General features: G+C 39.8%; 1 protein-coding gene across 2 annotated transcripts in view; it reads right to left on the bottom strand.

Annotated features, from left to right (window-relative positions):
• The window catches only part of UGGT2 (UDP-glucose glycoprotein glucosyltransferase 2), an 81,945-nt gene that overhangs the window by 15,733 nt on the left and 43,620 nt on the right, over positions 1–22,592 (bottom strand). For both annotated transcript variants that reach the window (XR_009155345.1, XM_058185234.1), the window contains exons 17-28: positions 21,841–22,002; positions 18,771–18,894; positions 18,575–18,673; positions 16,367–16,461; positions 15,600–15,806; positions 14,072–14,203; positions 10,794–10,921; positions 9,741–9,836; positions 8,059–8,161; positions 6,221–6,300; positions 3,334–3,523; positions 1,321–1,479 (exon numbers count right to left, since the gene is read on the bottom strand). Coding sequence is in view for 1 of the 2 variants with exons in the window: in XM_058185234.1 (XP_058041217.1) it covers positions 1,321–1,479; positions 3,334–3,523; positions 6,221–6,300; positions 8,059–8,161; positions 9,741–9,836; positions 10,794–10,921; positions 14,072–14,203; positions 15,600–15,806; positions 16,367–16,461; positions 18,575–18,673; positions 18,771–18,894; positions 21,841–22,002 (1,575 nt within the window). In the remaining variant the exon portion in view is untranslated. The remainder of the gene's footprint in view (positions 1–1,320; positions 1,480–3,333; positions 3,524–6,220; positions 6,301–8,058; positions 8,162–9,740; positions 9,837–10,793; positions 10,922–14,071; positions 14,204–15,599; positions 15,807–16,366; positions 16,462–18,574; positions 18,674–18,770; positions 18,895–21,840; positions 22,003–22,592) is intronic.

Below are 22,592 nucleotides of genomic sequence, written 5' to 3'. Positions count from 1 at the left end.
GGCCAGCTGGCTGTCACGCGCACGGTGCCGGCGATCCTGGAAGTGCATCGATCTATCGTCCATGTGCATGACACCAACCTGGAAGGCCGGGTGCCGGCTCATGCATGAGCGATGGACCGCCGCACTTCTGGAGTCCACCGGCACCGTGCGTGCGACGGCCAGCTGGCCAACGCGTGTTTGAGTGCAGGAACGCGATGAGAAGCCGGCGAGGCTGCGCATTCGGCAGAGACGGTTTCGCGTGCCATTTCCGGCACACATGCCATAGGTTCGCCAACACTGCCCTATTTCAATCACAAGAAGTCTGGAATTTTCCATTTCCATTTCTTAAACAGTTTTCTGTACATTTAGACCCACTCCAGTCTGTGTAGAGGCTAGCAGTATAATTCTCAACATGGACCAAAACATGCAAACTATGAATGCTTCATTGTAGACATGCACCACTTAAAATCAGCCATTCAGTGCACTAGGTGCATTAACAGTCCTGAATCCCACCATTTGAGCCATGGTGGCGCAGTGGTTAGAGTGCATTACTGCAAGCTACTTCTGCTGACTGCCAGCTGACTGCAATTTGGCAATTCAAATCTCACCAGGCTCAAGGTTGATTCATCCTTCCATCCTTCCGAGGTCGGTAAAATGAGGACCCAGACTATTGGGAGAAATAGGCTGACTCTGTAACTGCTTAGAGGGCTGTAAAGAACTGTATATAAGTATATAAGTCTAAGTGCTATTGCTATTTTGCAACAAGTTTTCAAAATACTCAAGACTTTAGGGACAGGACAGTCATGTGATACTAGAGCCACAATTACTACATCTGATTATATCAGGCCTGTCAAACTGGCAGCCCACACACCAGATGCATCACATGCAAGCCATGTCCACCCTATCTCCGCAAAGGCAAAAAATGGCATGATATGCCACGATACGTCATATGATGCGATCAAGTTTGACACCTGTGAATTATATGGTTACACCATTCTTAGATAGTCTGCTCAGGATATATTTAATGACATGGTTAAAGTGACATAATAACTTTAATTATAATATTATATTCTGATGTCATGTAACATTAATTTAGACTACCAACTTTCCTAATTTAAAAGTGGCATCCGCAAGCATAAGTTTTAAGCATTGAATGCCTTAGTTTCAGTTTTCAGTGTCTCTGATGTTATTCCATAAACAATCCCTTCTTGGCAAGACAAACTATAAGATTCAAACAGTAATAGACCACACCATTAATAATATTAGCAGGCATATTAGATAACAGCAATGAGCACTTGTATAAATTACCATGCATATTCTCCTGCCTTAGCAAGCACTTACCAAGTTGGCCATCACAATGGTATCGACTTTGAAAGGATTATTCTTTCTTCCAAGAGTGAACTGCAATCCCCGAGGTGGCTTCCTGGTGCTCACATCATAGCAATGTCCTTCCAGCAACAAATATTCCAATTCATACTCAGCTGAAACAACTCCTTCTACCTATGAAAACGCATATTCTTTTGAAAAAATATGTATGAAGAGTTGGAAGTATTGAACATAGCCATACACAGAGCATTTATCCTTACTAAAGCCACAGATGCTCAGTGCTTATAAGTAAAGGTAAAGGTTCCCCTTGAACATATGTGCTAGTCGTTCCTGACTCTAGGGGGCAGTGCTCATTTCCGTTTCAAAGCCGAAGAGCCAGCGCTGTCCGAAGACGTCTCTTTGGTCATGTGGCTGGCATGACTAAATGCCAAAGGTGCACGGAACGCTGTTACCTTCCCACCAAAGGTAGTCCCCATTTTTCTACTTGCATTTTGTACATGCTTTCAAACTGCTAGGTTGGCAGAAGCTGGGACAAGTAACAGGGGTTCACCCCGTCATGTGGCAGTAGGGATTCGAACTCCTGAATTGCCGACCTTTCTATTAACAAGCTCAGCGTCTTAGCCGCTGAGCCACCGTGTCCCTTATACAATGTATAATAAATTATATATTGTCTAATAAAGGATTTGTGGCTAGATGTTTTCTTGTATATTTGAAATTAAGTTCCAGAGACATTTATCTCATTTTGGACTCTTGGAGAGGAAAAAATGTATCCTTCTCAATAATTATGTTATTTTTAAAGCTGCAATTCCACATCTGTTCTAAAGGCAATGATCTTCCTCACTCAGCAAAGGTAGCAGTTGCCACAGTAAATGAGAAATGTTTGTCTTTAAAGGAGAGCTAGAACTACTGAGGAGAATCAGGGTTGGTGTGGGGAGTGATTGTGGTTCCTGGTTAATGAATCAGGGAGTGTAGGATCAATGTTGGTGGCAATGAAGTAGTTTTTTTAAAAATTGAGGTTTCTGAAGAAGGGCCCTAGAGCAGAGTTGCTATTCAACATTCTGGAGAACCAGCAGCGGAAATTTTGAGTAGTTCAGAGAACCGGCAAATGCCACCTCTGGCTGGTCCCAGAGTGAGGTGGGAATGGCGTTTTTGCCATATCCTTCCCCCAGGAGTGGGGAGGGAATGGGGATTTTGCAATATCCTTTCCCTGGAGTTGGGAGGGAATGGGGATTTTGCAGCATCCTTCCTCTGCCATGCCCACCAAGCCACACCCACAGAACCGGTAGTAAAAACATTTTTAATTCCACCACTGCCCTAGAGGCTATTTCCCTCAAGGATTCATTGCCACCAAATTAGGACAAAAAGAATACTGCATACTGTACCTTAGCTCTCCGTAATAAATAGACTTGAGTGAGTAACATCGTCTGAAATCTGCTTGTATCAAATTGTTTCAGCAAAGTGGGTGCACTGCAGGTTCCTTCCATTCAACATTTTCATCTTGTTGAATCTAGGAAGTGTGCCTCTTCTATTGCATCTCCCCGCCCACCGAGATAAGGGAGCACCCTCTCTTCTGGAGTTCTGGAAAGCTTTGAAAAATCTACTTTTGGTCTCAGGCCTGGGTTGATGTTCATGGCTTCTTGAATGCTTCTGTTCTGCATTGTTGATTTCATTGCTTATGAGATCATTTTAGTCTGGGCTGTCTGTCTGATTTTATCTTTTTTCTAGTTTTGTGTGCTGCCAAGAGTCCGCTGGAGTTGGGCAGCCAATAAATTTATACAAACAAATATAACCTTCAAATTCTATTAATATCTTCTGGTTATTTTGCCAATGAAGCTGTTATCAGAGCTGTGAGCACTACTTTAAATAAATGTAGCTAAGGTAACAGGGTAAGTATTCAAACCATTCTCCGTATCTGGAATAAAAGTTTTTAAGAAAAATACAAGTCCTAAAATACCTGAAAAGTGAAACAAAAATTTTTTGGGGCTATTACAACTTTTTAATACAATATGTTTAAGCACTAGTACTTACATCTTTTAAATGAATGTTGTCAAGGTCATAAGAACTGCTCACAGCTTCAACCAACCAACTTTCTGGAGTTGCCATGTTTAGTGTCAGAAGAAGAGATTCTGGAACTTCAAGGAAGGTTGCTCCAGATGGAAGAGGAAAGAAATTATTGGACCCCACAGAAAGTTCTGGTTCCATAACTAAACGGTAAAAGCTATAACCAAGGCAAAAATATAACTATTAAGAAGGTGAAGAAAACAGCATTTTAGAGGGTTGCACAATGATTTATAAAAGCCTCCAAATGTTTTGCTTCTAATTTCATACATTTAGTTTTGCTTGGCAACTAATTGTGTAATATTAGAAACATCCTAAGTTACAAGGAACTTGAGTGGGCTTTTTTTCTTTGCTCTTGTTTTTAATTTCTAATGCTCTATCTTTCTAATCTGGGTCCAGGGATGAAATCCAGCAGGTTTTGACAGGTTCTGGAGAATCGGTAGCGGAAAGTTTGAGTAGTTTGGAGAACCTGCAAATACCACCTCTGGCTGGCCCCAGAGTGGGGTGGGAATGGAGATTTTGCAATATCCTTCCTCCAGGAGTGAGGAGGGAAAGGGGATTTTGCAGCATCCTTCCCCTGTCACGCCCACCAAGCCACGCCCACAGAACCAGTAGTAAAAAAAATTGGATTTCACCACTGTTTGGGTCCAATTACTGTGTTAACCCTTGACAAAGACAGTTTCTTCACTGTCAATCCAGGTCATAAAGCTTTTGGTGAAGTAATATATCCAACTCACGATACATTTGCCAGGAAATGCCTGTGTCCTCCTATATGGAATGCAATGTAAACAGCACTGGTGTGAAACTTGTTTTTTCAAGAGTACACTATTCTGCATAGATTCAAGTAAAATCCACGTTAATATTGTTGGCTTAGCCATAGGAAAAAATGGGAAGACCAAATATTTAAGGGGAGAAAAAGGAACTAAGGATTTTGAGAGAAGAAACAGCAAAGATGTTTTAGAAAATTGCAAGAAGAGAATAGGAAAGAGGCTAGGGAAATTTATTCTCTATGCATTTGGATATTGGATATTGTTTAATATCTACTCTGAGTCAATGTTCAACGAAGCACTGGAAAACATTGATGCTGGCCTCAAAGTAAACTGTGTTCAGATCAACAATTTAAGATATGCTGATGATACTGCTTCTGCTTGCCAGTAAGCATGAAGACCTTCAGCTCCTCATCAACAGTCTCAGAAATATTTGGCTTGAAGCTTAACACCTCAAAAACCAAGATCATGGTCGTCAGCAAACAACCCATTAATTTACCACTGACAAATTCGGAAGAAATATCACTAGAAAAAGTTGAAAGAATCACGTACTTTGGTTTTAATTTACATGAAGTAAATTAACAGGATCAGTGAAGTAAAGACAAGGATGGAGAAAGTTCGAACAGCATTCTTCAAAACGAAAAAGGTCTTCTGCAGTCACAACATAAGCCTAAGACTGAAAATCAGGCTTGTCTTATCTATCCTGCTCTACAGAATAGAGAGTTGGTCTCTGAAAGAAAATCACTTGAAGAAACTAGAAGCATTTGAAATGCGGATTTACAGACAGCTGTTACGTATAAACTGGGTTAACAAAATCACAAATGAGGAGGTGATAAGCCGCCTGGGAAAGCCAAGGGAATTAATCAAACCCATTAAAAAGTGAAAGTTAGAATATTTTGGACATGTGATGCAACACCCAGAAAAAAACGGCATCCTTCACTTAATCCTCCAGGGAAAGACTGAAGGCAAATGAGGTCCAGGAAGAAGAAGAACATCATGGCTTCAAAACCTAAGGGACTGGTTTGGACAAAATTCAGCAGCATTTTTTTCACGCGGCTGTTGACAAAAATAGGATTGCCAACATGATTGCCAACGTCCGATAATGGATATGGAACAAGAAGAAGAAGAAGGTGCCCTTGGAGTAGACCTTCTTCTGTCAACAGCCCATTCCTTTGCGGGGAAGGACTGTCAGAAAAGTATGATAGTAGTGTTTGCACCAGCTGTTTTTTACTCTCTCTCCTTCTCTTTCTGTTTCTCTTCTCTTCTCTTTGTTTTGCTGCACTCTTTTTTTCAACTTCCCTCCTGGCTGAGCTAGCTACAAAGGCTTAGAATTCTATGTATCAATTTCCAGGACCAAGAGAAATGTTCAAAAGAAGAGGACCAATCAAATTAGGTGAAGAAATTACATTGGCCTGCCCAAGTCTGTACCTGCTGCTAAATATAAATCATATTAGTGAAATCACCTCCAGATATAGATGTTGGAGGTAATGAAAATGTGTTTATGTTTCATGAACCGTATTATCACACATGAAACCATTTCACTAATAAAGTCTATCTGTGAAACTACTTATCAGGTCCACCATCTCCAGATTCTTCCTTTCACTGACTTCCTCCCATAAATTGCAAGGGGAGGGAAAGGAATTTGGGGTAGTAACATGTGGGTCTGGGAATAAGAAGACAAACAGTGGGAGAGGGGGGACACATTGAGAAGAACCAGAGGTGCCAAACTAGCATAAACCAGCCTTCAAGGACACCTGGCTTGGGAACTGAACAAAAACTGCATTTTCATTCGGTTGCCAAGAGTCGCCAAGCTCTGAGCCATTCCCAAAACATCTTCAAGGCATCCTATTAGACACTGATGAACTAGTCAAGGGGGGAGGGGCAATGGCAGGAGGAAGTGTAACCTTTGCGCGGAAATACTCACATCTAGCTTTACTTTTGCTGCAACCACTTAACTTTAGTAAAAGAACCTATCACTTCAATCAAATGGAGTCGAGGGTCTTTCTTTCTTAAATGTCTACGTTGGGGCAGGCCTGACACTATTCTCACTTTGTTGTGCCTATTTTGGTAATAAACTTGAAGTTACTTGCCTTTTCAAGGGTACTTCTGACAGGTTTGATCTACAGTTCATGAACAGTCTTAGCTTCATGTTGACGACCTGACCAAGCACCTAATGAAAACAATTCCCATATTAAAGTCTTCTGCAACTTTTCCCATTTTTCAAATTCTATCCCTTTAATTTATATAAATTTTTCAAATTATAAACAAATACATAATTTGCAAAATTACATGTCCCCACTTTCTCTTCTATCCTATACATATTTACAATTTAATAATCAACTTTATTTCAGAATTAAGTCTTAGTAGAAAGAATCCTTAGTACCCCTTCAATGAAGTTAAGTGTGAGAAATGAGAGCTTTACTGTGAAGCACCTATCTGATGACAGGAAATGAACCAAAAAGGAAAGACTAATACATCTTCTAGATAGAAAGCAGGGATTAAGATTTCTTCATGCCTTGTGAAGTCACAAGTATTGATTTCAGTTTAGAGTAGTAGAACTCTGCTTTTATATTTTGTATTCTACTACAACAGTAAAACCTGCACTGTTCACAACTGAAATGAAAAAAAACCTATGTTCCTTTAGGGAATAGGGTAGGAGACAGTGCAAACCTGCTTTTTTTTTTGCTTATTAAAATTTATTATCAATAAAGGAGAATATTTGTAGCTCAGGGTTGAAACAAGGGGTCCTTGGTGTTCTCTGAGCTTGCTTGTTTTCTTGCAAATGTTTCATTACCCTAACTAGGTAACATCATCGGTGCTAGTAAGGGGTGCTGTTTGCTGCCAGTTTATATTCTTATGTCTTGCTTCAAGGACTGGAAAAAGCAGAAATGAATTCAGCTGCCACCATGGCATTGGCCAGCTCCTATTCTGTTGTCTTAAAATCAAAAGAAGCACCTTGTTTATTTGCTCACTATAACAGATGGATTGGATGAAGGCTCTATTCTCCTACTATCAGATACTGTCAAGCACAGCTAGTCTGCTATGAAACTGTGAATAGCTATTCATTAAGTTTTGTTGATATGGATCTGCAGGTCATTAAACGTGGGGTTCCTCTGAAGGCCTTGTGATCAAGATCCACTCAAGTGATTCTGGTAACTTTCCAGAAGATGAATAAAGGGGAACTTTTCTAGAAGGCCATCAAGTTGCAATTTGCTGTCATGATGATGCCAAAATTATCAACTGATTGACTGATGTGCCATCAAACCCTTAGTGACCCCATAAATAGACTTCCTCCAGGAATGAATTGTCTCCAATATGGCCCTTCATGCAAAAGCATGGAGCACTGCCATTGTAGTTAAATCCGTCAACTGGTTGTTGGTAATTCTTGCCTTCTTTTATTTCATCATTGCTGAAGAATTAGATCTTTCCACTATGTCCAAATATGAGCTTGGTCATGTTGGTAATTCTTTTATTCTTTTCTTCCAATGTTGCCAAAGAATTAGATCTTTTCATTACGTCCAAAATATGAACCTGGTCACTTCTGCCATACATGAGAATTATGGATTGAAAATCTACGGTCCACTTACTTGTTTTCCTAGTCACCCATGATATTCCAGAAATCTTCTTCAACACTAGCATTCAAACTTCCAGTGTTCTTTCTACCCTGCTTCTTCACCTTTAAGCTGGCTGATGGGCCTATTGTCATTAGTTTATTCTTTACATTTAATTTTACTCTCTTTTTTAAAAAAAAATGATTACTGAAGATCCCAAAGTGACCCCTGGATCTCTCATCAGATCATGTATACAATTCAGAGTAAATAATTACCATTTCAAGAAAGTTCTTAAATAAAACAATTACATTGTATGGAAAACAATGTTAAATTGGCTTAAAGTCACCACAATGCACAAGACAACAGTATGCTCTTACAATCAATAAATGTGATAACTTCTGGGCTTCTCTTGTTAGTGGATCAACAACACCAATGACATCAAAGTAGGGTTCACCTTGCTCTGGATTTATCTTCAGTATGCTACATACGGAAGGCAAAGAGGAGACATTAAACATTGAACAAAAAATCTTAAAGGCATGTATGATTTGAAGATATAATGTACATCAAAAATATACTATATTAGGTAAAGGTAAAGGTTCCCCTCGCACATATGTGCTCCCGACTCTAGGGGGCAATGTTCATCTCCGTTTCAAAGCCGAAGAGCCAGCGCTGTCCGAACACATCTCCGTGGTCATGTGGCCAGCATGACTAAACGCCAAAGGGGCATGGAATCTTCCCACCAAATGTGGTTCCTATTTTTACTTGCATTTTTTACAAACTGCTAGGTTGGAAGAAGCTGGGACAAGTAATGGGCACTCACCGCTGAACTTCTGACCTTTTGATCGACAAGCTCAGCGGCTTGTCGACCACATCCCTATACTATATTATCCTTTTGCAGTTATAAGCTATTTAATAAAACATGTCCCAATTCAACAAATCGGTGCTTTTCATTGAATATATCTCTGGTATCTTCAGACTAGTGAAGCAGTTCAAGTGGAGAATAGTTCCACTAGAAAAGCACATGGTATGTAATAGTTTGTGCCCACTTATTTTGAGAAAATAAAAGTATGCCTTGAAAGCAATTTTCCCTAGAGAGGGAGGAAAGAGTGCTTCAGATCTATTATGAGCACCCCTCTTCTACTTATTCCCCAATCCTTGAATTATAGCACCCTTTGGTTTACAGTCTTACATTCTTACAGTTTACAATTTACAGTTTAAATCTTGATGGTTTGGCAATGAAAGGACTGATAGGAATGATCTGGAGAGTATGGTCAGTCTTAAACTGAGGTTTGGGATAGATTAAAAGGTAAGAGTTTTATCTTAGTCTGATCATCTCTGACAAAGATTGTTACTCTAATGAAACTCTCCTCATGCTTATTGATAGGGACCAAATCATCCCAGTTCTTCTGAGCAGTTTCAAGTGTCCATTGCCTCCGACTCATTCTTACATTTTGGTAAACTTGAGAACTTGATCTAGCTGGCTGATACTTCCCATTTTTGGAGAATCTAAGAACTGACACTCAGAAATAAACTTTGTAAATAAATATAGCGATATAAGGAGATTTCAAAAATATTCATTTTAAATTCTGAACACTGTTTAGCTTCCTAGACAACTTGTTCTTAACAAATAGCCAATGAGAGAAAAACTTCCTTGGTGACAGTTTTCCAATCATGGAGTACCCTCCATGTCTTATTCTTTTGAATTGGACCTTTAGGAAAGCACATTGATTTTTCCTATTTAAATTGTTACATATGCACATTCTTCTTGAAATAAATTTATTTTAATTGACTTCATTTTGATTGTAGTCTTTGCATATTTAAATATGTTAGTATTTAAAGATTTCGTCACTTGTCAGTCTTTTTCAATGAATGTCTCTTTGAAAAGTGGAATATAAATTACAGTACTCAAATAAAGTTAATCTTGTTTTTTATTTTCCAGTGGTAGTAGCAATAGTGGCAGCAATAAATATTGCAAACAGAATAGACTGCTAATTACCTGGTCATGATTCATACAACTGAATTATCATGGGGGGAAAAAATAAGGAACTACTATTTTTACCTATGTTGGTCTTTGAAAAATTCAACATCTTGACGGTCATCAGTTATTGGCAAAGAAGAAAGAAGAGCGTTCACTTGCATCACTAAATTACTGCCACTATTAAAAAAAGAGAAAAGAACTGGATGTAACTTAGGAATGGAAGAGTCTCTTAAAACAATGTCATAAAATATTAAAAAGCAACACCATCACAATCTTGTAGGCTTCCAAAGAAGACTGGCAATGCTGAATGTTGTTAGTGTTCTGTGCACAATAAAAGAATAGAATAGAATAGAGTAAAATAGTAGAATAGAATAGAGTAGAGTAGAGTGGAGTGGAGTGGAGTGGAGTGGAGTGGAATGGGATGGAATGGAATGGGATGTGGCAAATTAAAGAACAAAAATATGTTTTTGAGAGGTTTTCATAACAATGGTCTTTTTAAATCCATCTCAGGTAGAAGAAAGGCCCAAAAAGGCATAGAAAAGGAAAATCCATTTTTTTCTCCCTAAGACCATAATAGTGGTCATCCTTGGTCTTTTTAAATCCATCTCAGTCTTATATTTGTGCTCCAACAAAAACTAATCTCAACTTTTGAGGTCATCAAAAACTACCAAAAATCAATTTTTACCATTTAGATCTATATAAATATAAAGCCTAGTATTGTGAGATGATTTTGTTTCGTGCTATCAAGTCTGGATGACAGAAAGAGTCTAAGATTTAAGAATACATTCAGACTCTATACTTTTGTAATTTGCCGATCTATGTTATTAATTTAGAAATTTTTTAACCTGCTTAACTCTAAACTCTAGGTGGCAAACTTTAAAAATATTTTTATTATTCATTTATTATTAAATTTATATGCTTCCCACCTCACAGTTCAAGCACTGACAGGATAACGTGAAAATGATATAATTAATGCAACAAAAACAATAAAACCAAAAGTAATCAAAGAGGCTATGAACTGATTGCAATGTCTTCTACACCCAGACCACACACAGATAAATCCAGTGTCTCTTATAAATGGAAAAACATCTACAACATACACTTCACTATAAAACCTTCCAAAATAAAAGTTACCGTTTATGGTCAATTCCCATTTCCTTGACGAGACTTTTAATCTTTGCAGCTGCTGTATTCAGAGTTATTGTCTCTAACAAATCGAAGTCCTTGGTATTTAATTCGTCTTCTTTCAAAGGGCCTAATATCTACAGAACAGAAATTGACATAATTCAACGTTAGGAAAAGAATACGATACTTTGCTTTGTAAGCATGCTGACTTATCTCCAGAAAGTGACTGAGAAATGAAATTGGCATAAAACGTTCTCTGCTATAAGCATCAGGTAACAGCTTTGTCATACGTTCTGTAGTAAGTGAAAATTTCCCAACAGTTTTTAACAATCAGAGGTAAATATATATAATAGCATTCTCAACCTGGTGAATTCAAGATGTGGGCAAAAATGTTTGTCCTCCCAAAAGAAAGGCCCAACAAGGCATAGAAAAGGAAAATTTATTTATTTTTCTAAGACTTCATAGAACATACAATAATAGGGATGGAAGGGACCTTGGAGGTCATCTAGTCCAACCCCCTGCTCAAGCAGGAGACCGTACACCATTCCAGACAAATGGCTTCCCAGTCTCTTCTTGAAAACTTCCAGTGATGGAGCACCCACAACTTTCAGAGGTAAGCTGTTCTACTCATTAATTGTTCTCACTGACTGAAAATTTCTCTTTAATTTTAAGTTGGATCTCTCTTTAATGAACCCGTTATTTCTTGTCCTGCCCTCAGGTGCTTTGCAGAATAGGTCGACCCCTCTTATCTGTGACAATCCATCAAGTACTGGAAGACTGCTATCATATTGCCTCTAGTCCTTCTCTTTGTTATACTAGACATACCTAGAACCAGGGGTGGGGTCTACTTACCTTTACTACTGGTTTGCAATGGGATTGCGCCCACTCTGCATGCACAGATTGACCATAATGATGTCTGGGAAGGTGGGCGGAGCCTCCCGCCGGTTTTACTAACAGTTCCCAAGAACCAGACCGAACCAGGAGCAACCCACCCCTGCCTAGAACCCTCAATTGTTCATTGTATGGTTTATCCTCCAGGACCCTTATCATGTTTGTTGCTCTTCTCTGCATTTTTTGCTAGGATCTTTTTTGTATTATGGTGACCAGAGCTGGATGCAGTACTCCAAGGGTATCTTACCAGTGCAGTGGAAAGTGGTACTATCACTTCACTTGATCTTGACATTATTCTTCTGTTTAGGCAATCTAGGACTGCATTAGCTTTTTTGGCAGCTGCAGCACACTAGTGATTGTCCATTAATACACCTAGATCCCTCTCAGATGCTACTGTTGAGCCAGGTACCACATATTCCCTACCTGTGCATTTGCGATATATCTGTGCAATTCGCCGCATTCTATTTTATTTCTCTTCCATAGCTTCTAATCCAGATCCAAATGTGCTTAAAGTTTTTCTTAGCTTTAAGCCTTGTCAGTTTGAACTGGACATGGAAATGGTGGCTTGTTCTATTCTGTCTTTCATCCCTGGTCATCTGAGCTTCTGTTTTTGGCAGGAGGCCCTGGACAAAAACATCTAGAAGATAGATCCTGCACCTACCAATTAGGTCTTTCATCTGCAGCCATTAACTAACTTGAGTGCTAGGCAAGCAAAATCCGTATGAGATGAGATCCCATATTACCCAAGAGAAATGCTTCACCTCCTACAGTAGTGGCCAAAATTGTGGAAGCCTTTTGGGAAAAGTGTATTTTTGAGGTTTGATGGCTAATAACACCACTTTTTTTTTTTTTTTGGAGTTTCATATTCCACTGCTGGAATGGACTGAGAATAGCCCAGACCTTAACCCAATTGAAAATTTATGGAGCAGACTAAAGAAATTTTTTAGTCAGAAGCGCCCCAGCAATAAAACCCAGTTAATAGAAGCAATCACCAGCAATCTTGGTTTCACATTGTAACAGCTGCAGAACTAAAAGACTTGGTTCATTCCATGGGAAGATGTTGTAAGGCCATAATTCATGCTAAAGGTGACCCAACTAAGTATTTTTATTTTATTTTATTTTTATTTATTTTATTTTATTAGATTTTTATACCGCCCTTCTCCCAAAGGACTCAGGGCGGTGTACAGCCAAATTATAAAACAATACAATACAATACAATATTAACTGACGTGATAATTTTTGCATATCTCGTTTTTTCTATGGTGATAATTTTTGTATATCTCATTTTTTCTACGTATTTCACTTTTCTTCTTTATACTGTAACTGCTATTCTAATAGCAAATCCTTCATAAAAGTTATTGCATTACATTCTTGATTAAATTATCTTTCCACTGATATATAATTTTATGGTATTACTCCAAAAAAAGTGATATTATTGGCTAGTTTTAGAAAATACATTTTTCCCAAAAGGTTTCCACAATTTTGGCCCCTACTCATTGCATGTCAAATGATGCAACCATTATGGACTCTCTGCCCTGTGAAGTGAGGTGGGAATTAGAAGCAGTGCAGTGCAGAACCTGCACTAGCCTTGTCTGCTATCTCATCACTAAACTTCTTTCCAACGGAGGGAAAGGGATTAGTTTCCCTTTCAACCAATTCCCAATCCACCACAGTTTGGGAACTATGCCTACTCCTCATTTAGTGACCATCTGCGAATATAATCGTAATAAACATTATTAAAATCATTTTTTGAACAATCTATACATTTAACAACCAAATTTTATGCACCTGACAACAATACAGGCTGAAGTGACAAGTAATGCTGGCAAGCGGCACGAGAGAACTTTATCTGAATGAGAAGATAACTGCTAATGATCTTTGCAGTCTTTCTCTCTCTCTTCACTTAGCAACCTGGTCACTGGAATGGAACATAGTCACTAAAAAAGAAGTGGGTATAGGAGTGAGACAGTAGTGGTTGTCAGTTTTGGATGCTACCGGTTCGTTTGCAGGGGCGTGCGCTTAGGCGCGATGCTTCTGCACATGCACAGAAACATCTGGGTGGGTGGGCGGAGCCTCTCGCCACTGCCATTACCGGTTCACCCGATCCAGGGCAAACTGGTAGCAACCCACCAGTGGAGTGAGCCTTTTGTTCTGAAAGACTAGAGGAGAAAAAATGCTGGATTGTTTCTGTTAATCAAAGGAGGAAACTCTCTTTCAAAGGATTGAAAGTATCATCCTGGAATGCTTGCGAAACTTTGAATTGGAATTACATTTACTTTCTTCTTTCTCGCTAAACAGAGCATGACAATAGACTGGCACTTCTCTTCAAATACATGTAAATAAAATAAAACAAAGCAACCCAATAATAAAATGCCATCTCCCCATTCATTACTTACCCTGCCATTACTGATAACGGCCATTTCTCCAGGAAGCAATTTAAGAACTTCCTGACAAAATATCTGATGAGTCTGAATCAGGTCAACCCCCATTGTATTGTATTTCTTCTCAAGAGCATCCGTATCCATGGCCTGGAACACAAAGTATAGAAGTGCAGTCCTAATTAGAAAACTACACAAGCATGTTTTTAAAAAAAATCTACTGAGAATTTAGATACATAATCCAGTTTTGCAATTGAGGCTCTGCTTCAAAATAATTAAGAGTCTTAATGTAGTAATTCTTTCCTTAAAATAAAAGTGCATACATAATTTCAACAACCAAGCACCTTAATTTAGTTGTTGTGAAGAGTACCTTTTTTAGATATTTAGAAAAACAGAAAAATAATTGGTTTCTGTTTCTATTCTACTATAACCACCTGCTCCCAAGTTATTCAATTTAAGTTATGCTCTGTATTTCTACTCTGCCAAATATTCAGCACAGCTAAGAAAATTTTAAAACATTCCAGAAACGGTTAACTATTAAAAGTTTGGAAAACAGATGAAGTGTTACACTTTTTGTAAATACCAGCAGCGAGGGCCAAACATAAATCCTAGAGAATATATTTGTATAATTTGGGAGCAATGCTGTATCCTGTATTTTGAAATGATACTCTTAATTATTTATTTGTCAGATTTATATTCTGCCTTTCTCTAGGGGTGAAATGCTACCAGTCCGGGCTGGTTCACCTGAACCAGTAGTATAAAATGCTACTGTTAGCCCAAACCGGTAGTAAAAAAAATGCTTAAAAAAGTAAAAAAAAAGTTCTGACAATCAGCTGTGCCGCATGATCATTGGAAGTTTTTTTTTATTTTTCAGCATTTTTTTACTACTGATCAGCTGTGAGACAATCAGCTGGGCCTGATTGTCTGTGAGGTTCCTGCTTGCTGCAGGGGCCATTTTGTGTGGAGTCCAGCTGCTTTTACATTGTGTGTGAGTCAGTTGTGCAGCCACGCACACCCAGTCACATGACCACCAAGCCACAACCACCTGGTCACATGACAACCAAGCCACGACCACCAAGCCATGCCCACAGAATTGGTAGGGAATTTTTTTTAATTTCACTACTGCCTTTCTCCCAGGAACAACCCCTTCCTCCCAGGTGGGTTAGACTGAGAGGCACTGACTGGCCTAGATTGACCACATGAATATCTATGGCTAAGGATGGACCTGAACCTAGATATCCCACATTCTTAGTCCAACACCTTAATACAATATATATAGATGCAATGTATAAAGAACTTTATTGGGTGGTTATTCAATAAACTACCACCAAACATAAATAGATTGATACCACCTACTTGTACATACAAGAATATCCTGTAGTTGCAATATGACTACAATAATATATAAATTTATTATAAAAATAGGCTGTTATACCTTTCAAAAATGATATTAAAATCAAAATGTCAATATCCAGTGATATTAACAGAAACTGTTATATATGCTCTGCCAAAACTCAGCTAAGTACATAATTAGGCAACTACTAACCGGGAAAAAATACTTTTTAATCTGAGTTCCTGCAGCAAGGGCCATTGCTGCCTCCTCCTTAAGAATCCGACCAAGAAAGTTTTTCAAATGAACGTTTTTCTGGGTTAAAAATGCTGCTGTGATTGCTCTTGCGATAATAGTGCTGTCTTCTGTTATTTTTGAAGTAGGATTATTCACAATCCCAAGCCGAATATGACTGCTGCTTTTCTGTAAAATAAAGGCAGGTTACAAACTATGCCAAAAAATATAACCAGAGCCTGGGAGCAGTATTTGTTTTCTTGAGATTCAGAAAAGCCAGATACAGTATGTAGGTGCTTATTTCAAAGAGTTTATCTCCTGCTTATCCTCCCGAGTTCTAGATAGCTCCCTGCAGCAATAAAAACACAGTAACAGCAGAAATTCCAGCTCATATTTTGAAAGTCAACACTAAGATGCTCAGGGTAGGACTCTTATTATTTCTGCAATTTATAATCTTTCACCATCATAAAGGAAATTTTTTGCTCTAATGTGTAATGATGATGCAGAATTCCCAAAAACAATCCCCTCTTTGGGTATTACAAATGCATAATTACCATCATACATTAATGATTTTATTCAGTAATTACATTTTTTACAAGCTTCTTTTGTTCTCTAAAATTTTATTTTGAGGAAAGGACAGAGCTCTATCTGCAAGTGTCTGGCACATATCTCCCATTTGTATTCCTTCTCCAAAATTGGCCTAAGAAAAAAATTTAAACGATGTAGGCAAAAGAAACTAAAGAACTGACCACATGTTTCAGTGCGGTAGAAAGTAATTGCCTTCCTTCTGACTTGTCATAATCAGCCACAATCCACATGGTTACTGGATAGACTAAAGCATCATCTGAAAAAAAAGGCAAGAATTTCTACTGTTCAACATAGGCGATCAAAATAGAAAATGTATCAGCAGAATAAAGTGTAGATTACTTTAATGATAGGAAGAAGGCTGATCAAGAATTGTTGGTAGACTTCTATCTGATCCACAATAATCTTACAATATAGAAAAATGAATCCCTGAAGGTGCTTTGTATAGTATTTGGATTCCAAGCACAGAATTCGGGTTTTGCTAAATTGCAAAGATAGAGAACTGTTTTTTAAAAAATAATCCGTAGCTGATGTTCTTTCGTACCTTCATAGTTACACGGGCATATTGAGTATCCCTGCCAACATACAATCTCCAAAAATAAAAGCAAAACAAAAAATTACTTTGATTGTATTTCATTAGCAACTGACAAAGTAATCATTATAAAATGTTCTTTTAAAATCGTAATAAATGCAAGTGCAGTGTTCCAAAAAGCCCCAACTCCAATTAAAAGCTCCAAGGCAAGCATTTCTCAAAGTTCCATTTATTAGAGTAGGTATACTGGCACATATGGGAAATCCCGAATCTTGAGAGTTCCAGGTTTTCCCTCAGTAGATCAAAAACCCAAATCCAGCCCCTGCACCCATCAGTCTGTCACAAGGCCCAGTCATCATCCGTCCCAACCTGAGCCATCACTGCAACCACTCCTCCTCCAGATGCAGAAACACCCTGACCTTGACCAATGGAAAGAATGCTATTATGTCTAACTATAATCACTCTCCTGAATCCCCCGCTCCTACTTTCCCAAGTGCAAGAAGTTGGCAGAGTGGAAGCTTCTGGTTTTAATATGGCTTCCAAAGCTGACACAAGGTTTAATACAAACGTATTTTTATGAAAGCTGAGGATTCCTTAGAAATGCCATCCAGATAAATAAACACCGTACTTTTTCAACAAGTGTATTTATTGACCTTTAACTCTCCGTGATTCTCTCTCCTTGAAGAGCCCTGTAGGTGACATTCTTTATAAGATGGGACTTAGAAATTCAGATTCTCTTACAGATTTCAAGAACCTAAGCCTTTTAGGAGGGCTTTTAGGACAATCCAGAGTCAGAAACTTAATCGGTCACTAGTGCAACCCTCAAACTCGAGGTGTTACATAGGCAAGTCAAAGTGTACTTATAACTATTTAAATTCTGGCATTCTGGACCAGCTGCATGAGTACTTAGAGACTGTTACCACCCCTGGAAATTAATGGAGAAAACCCACTTCAAATTAATGGAGAAAACCTAAAGAAGGTGGATATTTTTCGGCATTTGGATCTCATCTCCAAGGCAATAGCGACACAAGGCAAGATGCGAGCAAGAGTGAATGCAGCCTGGATGCACTGATGAGAACTCACTGGTGTGTTATGTGACAGATGAATGTCAACTTGTCTTAAATCTATGATTTACAAGACAACCATCCACCCTGTTGCACTGTATGGCACTGAATGCTGGGCAGCAACAACAGGGACCGAAAGCCATATCCATGCCATGGAAATGTGAATGCTCTGTTGGATATCGGCCATGTCTATTCTTGACCACATTACAAATGACACCATTGGACAGCATTTTTGTGTGGCACCAATTATAGAGAATATGAGAGAAGGCAAGCTCCGCTGGTATGGATATGTCCAGAGAGCAGCACCTTCCACCGTTGCCAAAACTGCCTACCAACTAGAAGTCAATGGCCGGCAATCTTGCAGGCATCCAAAACAGAGATGGCAAGACACCATCAACAAAGATATGCAAGCGTGGGCCTGCACCCTGGAGATGCAGTTGACCATGGAAAGTGCCGTTCAATGATCCAAAAAGTGCCCTGCACTGGATTCTGAACCTACAACCACTTTGGTTCTCTGGGATTAAGCCTAAATTTGTTTCTCTTCATCCAGATTCTACCAGCCTCCAATACCACAACTGTACCTTGATGGTATTTCCAGTTCAATCTGGGGATGAGTTGCGTAACTAGTTCTCATCAGCAACTTGATAATACCCAATTCTTTGCTGAAGCATGAACTTACCAGGTGGTTTCATGTAAGTATCAACCATCCTGGATTATGATGTTACAATCAGTGTGTATACAGAATCAGTAATAAGATTAAATGTAATGAATCTTACCTTGCTTTGTAACGTAATTCATGTTTTCAGAAATAACAAATGTTTTATCTTGAGAGTCCAAAAAGAAAAACGCTGAGTGGTCATTCACATCTATAGGAACTGCAAAAAATTCAAGATGCGGCATGACATCAAGCATGATATCAAAATGAATTCTCCACAAATAAACAAGGGAGAGGAAACAGGGCATTTAGTTTACCTGATGGGGATTCAAAATTCAAGTATCTTTTTTCATCACCAAGAATTCTGTCATTTATATGCGAAACTACATTCTGTTGCTCCATGATGAAATCAACTGCATCTTTATGATCATTTAGCAAGCCCTGTAATCAGAATAACAGTTTAATTTGCACAGCATTAACAGTTTTAAATATAAAGGTAAAGGTAAAGGTTCCCCTTGCACATACGTGCTAATCGTTCCCGACTCTAGGGGGCGGTGCTCATACCATTTCAAAGCCGAAGAGCCAGCGCTGTCCAAAGACGTCTCCGTGGTCATGTGGCCGGCATGACTCAATGCCAAAGGCACACGGAACGCTGTTACCTTCCCACCAAAGGTGGTCCCTATTTTTTCTACTTGCATTTTTACGTGCTTTGGAAACTGCTAGGTTGGCAGAAGTTGGCAGATCTCAAGTTAAGTAACCCTTAACTTGAGATCAGGGTGTGTAATCTCTGCTGGATGAATGCATATCTTAGTTCAGTTTGATTTTTACCAAGTCCTCTGGTACCATAACTAAGCATTACCTTCTCTCTTCCAGCACAAACATTTAGAGAAGGCCTGGAAATCTGGGATTTTCAAGACACTTTTTTTAACCTTCCAAGAACAGAAAGAGAGAATACTGAGTACTGTAATACTGAGTACTTACAAAATATGCTGAATGATAAACCCTAGTTTATAGCTTAATATAATGTGTGATCTGAGTCAGCTATAAGGTATTCAACAAATATGAGAGAGCAAGCTACAGCTTAGTGAATCAAGAGAAATGGTTTTTAAGACTTAAATATGAAGCACAGAACTGAATATTTTCTACTCTTCCATTATCTTAAATAGCACATTTTAAACATCTATTTCTAAAGGGTGCAATGGCTCCAATCATTCATTTATTTATTTATTTATTTGATCATATTTATATACCGCCCTATCTTCCGAAGGACTCAGGACGGTTTACAGGCACTTAAAAACACATAAATACAATATAAAAGCAATTAAAAAACTTAATTCTAAAAGCCCGATAATTAAAAAATATAGACATAAAACCCAATTTAAAACCCATAAATTTAAAATCTAACTCAGTCCTGCGCAATTAAATAAGTATGTTTTAAGCCAGCGGAAGGTCCGAAGGTCCGAAGCTGACGAAGTCCGGGGTAGTTCGTTCCAGAGGGTGGGAGCCCCCACAGAAGGCCCTTCCTGGGCGCCGCCAGACGACATTGCCTCGCTGACGGCACCCTGAGAGTCCCTCTCTATGAGAGCGCACGGGTCGGTGAGAGGTATTCGGTAGCAGTAGGCGGTCCCGTAAATAACCCGGCCCTATGCCATGGGCGCTTTAAAGGTGGTCACCAAAACCTTGAAGCGCACCGGAAGGCCACAGGTAGCCAGTGCAGTCTGCGCAGGATGGGTGTTATCACGGGAGCCACGGGGCTCCATCTATCACCAGCGCAGCCGCATTCTGGACTAACTGTAGCCTCCGGATGCCCTTCAAGGGAGCCCCATGTAGAGAGCATTGCAGTAATCCAGGCGAGACGTCACGAGTGCGTGGTGACCGTGCATAGGGCATCCCGGTCCAGAAAGGCGCAACTGGCGTACCAGGCGAACCTGGTAGAACGCTCTCCTGGAGCGGCCGTCAAATGATCTTCTAGAGACAGCCGTTCATCCAGGAGGCGCCTAAGTTGCGGACCCTCTCCATCGGGGCCAATGACTCGCCACCGATGGTCAGCCGCGGATTTAGCTGACTGTACCGGGATGCCGCATCCACAGCCACTCTGTCTTGGAGGATTGAGCTTGAGCCTGTTTCTCCCCATCCAGACCCGTCGGCCTCCAGACACGGGACAGCACTTGATAACCGTTGGGGTGGTCCGGTGTGGAAAAGTACAGCTGGGTGTCATCCGCATACAGCTGGTACTTCACACCGAAACCACTGATGATCTCACCCAGCGGCTTCATGTAGATGTTAAACAGAAGGGGCGAGAGGATCGACCCCTGCGGCACCCCACAAGTGAGGCGCCCGGGGGCCGACCTCTGCCCCCCTGTCAACACCGACTGCGACCGGTCGGAGAGATAGGAGGAGAACCACCGATAAACGGTGCCTCCCACTCCCAATCCCTCCAATCGGCGCAGCAGGATACCATGGTCGATGGTATCGAAAGCCGCTGAGAGGTCTAATAGGACCAGGGCAGAGGAACAACCCCTATCCCTGGCCCTCCAGAGATCATCCACCAACGCGACCAAAGCCGTCTCCATGCTGTAACCGGGCCGGAAACCGGACTGGAACGGGTCTAGATAGACAGTTTCATCCAGGTGCAAGGGAAACTGATATGCCACCATACTCTCTACAACCTTCGCCGCGAAGCGAAGGTTGGAGACTGGACGATAATTACCTAAAACAGCCGGATCCAGGGAAGGCTTCTTAAGGAGGGGCCTCACCACCGCCTCTTTCAAGGCGGCCGGAAAGACACCCTCCACCAAAGAAGCAAAATTTAAAAACATAACAAGGTGTTATTTATTTATTTGGCTATTTATAGCCCACCTTTATTATTTTTACAAATAACTCAAGGTGGCAAACACATCTAACAAGCCTCCCTCTTCCCATTTTCCCCATAACAAAACCCTGTGAGGTAATTTGGGCTAAGACAGAGTGACTGGCCCAGGGTCACCGAGCTGGCTTGCATGGCTATGGCAGGACTTCAGCTCACAAGCTCCTTCTTTCTAGTCTGGTGCCTTAACCACTAGATCAATAATCAGCATAGATTAAGCTTCAAAATCATGACAACAAATTAAAATAATTAGATGTTTGCAATATTAACTCCAAACCAAGACTTTATGAAATATGTATCATATAAATATAACTGAAGCAATATAACTGAAATCATATAAATGTAACTGAAGCTCAGTGTTTCTCAACCTTAGACACCTGAAGACGTGTGGACTTCAGCTCCCAGAATTCCCCAGCCATTCTGGGAGTTGAAGTCCACAAGTCTTAAAGTTGCCAAGGTTGAGAAATACTGCATATTTCATTAGACATTCCTGTCTTCTAAAGGAAAAAAAAAATACATACTGTGGACACTGCCCGCTGAAAGGCCTCTGTGGCATCTATGATCTTCAGCAGAGAAGTCTCTAGCTCGGCAATATTCATCTCTTTTCTGTTAAAAGGCACGCCATTAAAGAGAGCTTGAGGCAATGGGCCCAGGCCAGTCTTCTTATAAAACATTGCTCCTGCCTAAAATAAACGGGAATGTCACAGTTACACAGAAGGTAGCTGACTGTGTGAAAACAGGATTAATATAAAGGAAAAAAATAAACTCAAAGCATCCATAAACTGCATAGTGGAAGAATAAAATGGTTTATTTTTCCCTTTCAACAATATTCCCCAATCTGAAGCCTCCAGATATATTAGACTACAAAAGCCAATGTAATTTAAGATGTGTTTAAGAATGGTACCAGATGAAGGAAGACTGTGTTACAACCTTCTAGAAAACAATTTTGGGGGTGGGGAGAGAAAGCCAGCCACTCAAACTATCAAACAAGCCAAAACCAGACCATCATTCAGAAGCACAGATAAACAATTCTAATCCTAATCTGCATCACACAGACAGTACTTAATTATAGCCCAGCAACAACAGCGAGCCAATCATACAGTCTGAAATCAGACCTTGACTCAGAAATATCTGAAAACAACATTCAAACAAATTTGCATCTCATAACAAGGTATTAAAATACCTGCGTTCTGACAGAGCAGCACAATTCAAAACGCACTGACGATGTCTCCTCAAATGGTGATGAATTGTTTTGCAACCAAATTGCCAAGTT

The sequence above is a fragment of the Ahaetulla prasina genome, chromosome 5 (assembly GCF_028640845.1).
Source record: "Ahaetulla prasina isolate Xishuangbanna chromosome 5, ASM2864084v1, whole genome shotgun sequence".
NCBI classification, from domain to species: Eukaryota; Metazoa; Chordata; class Lepidosauria; order Squamata; family Colubridae; genus Ahaetulla; species Ahaetulla prasina.
This window is presented reverse-complemented; position numbering and strand designations above follow the sequence as displayed.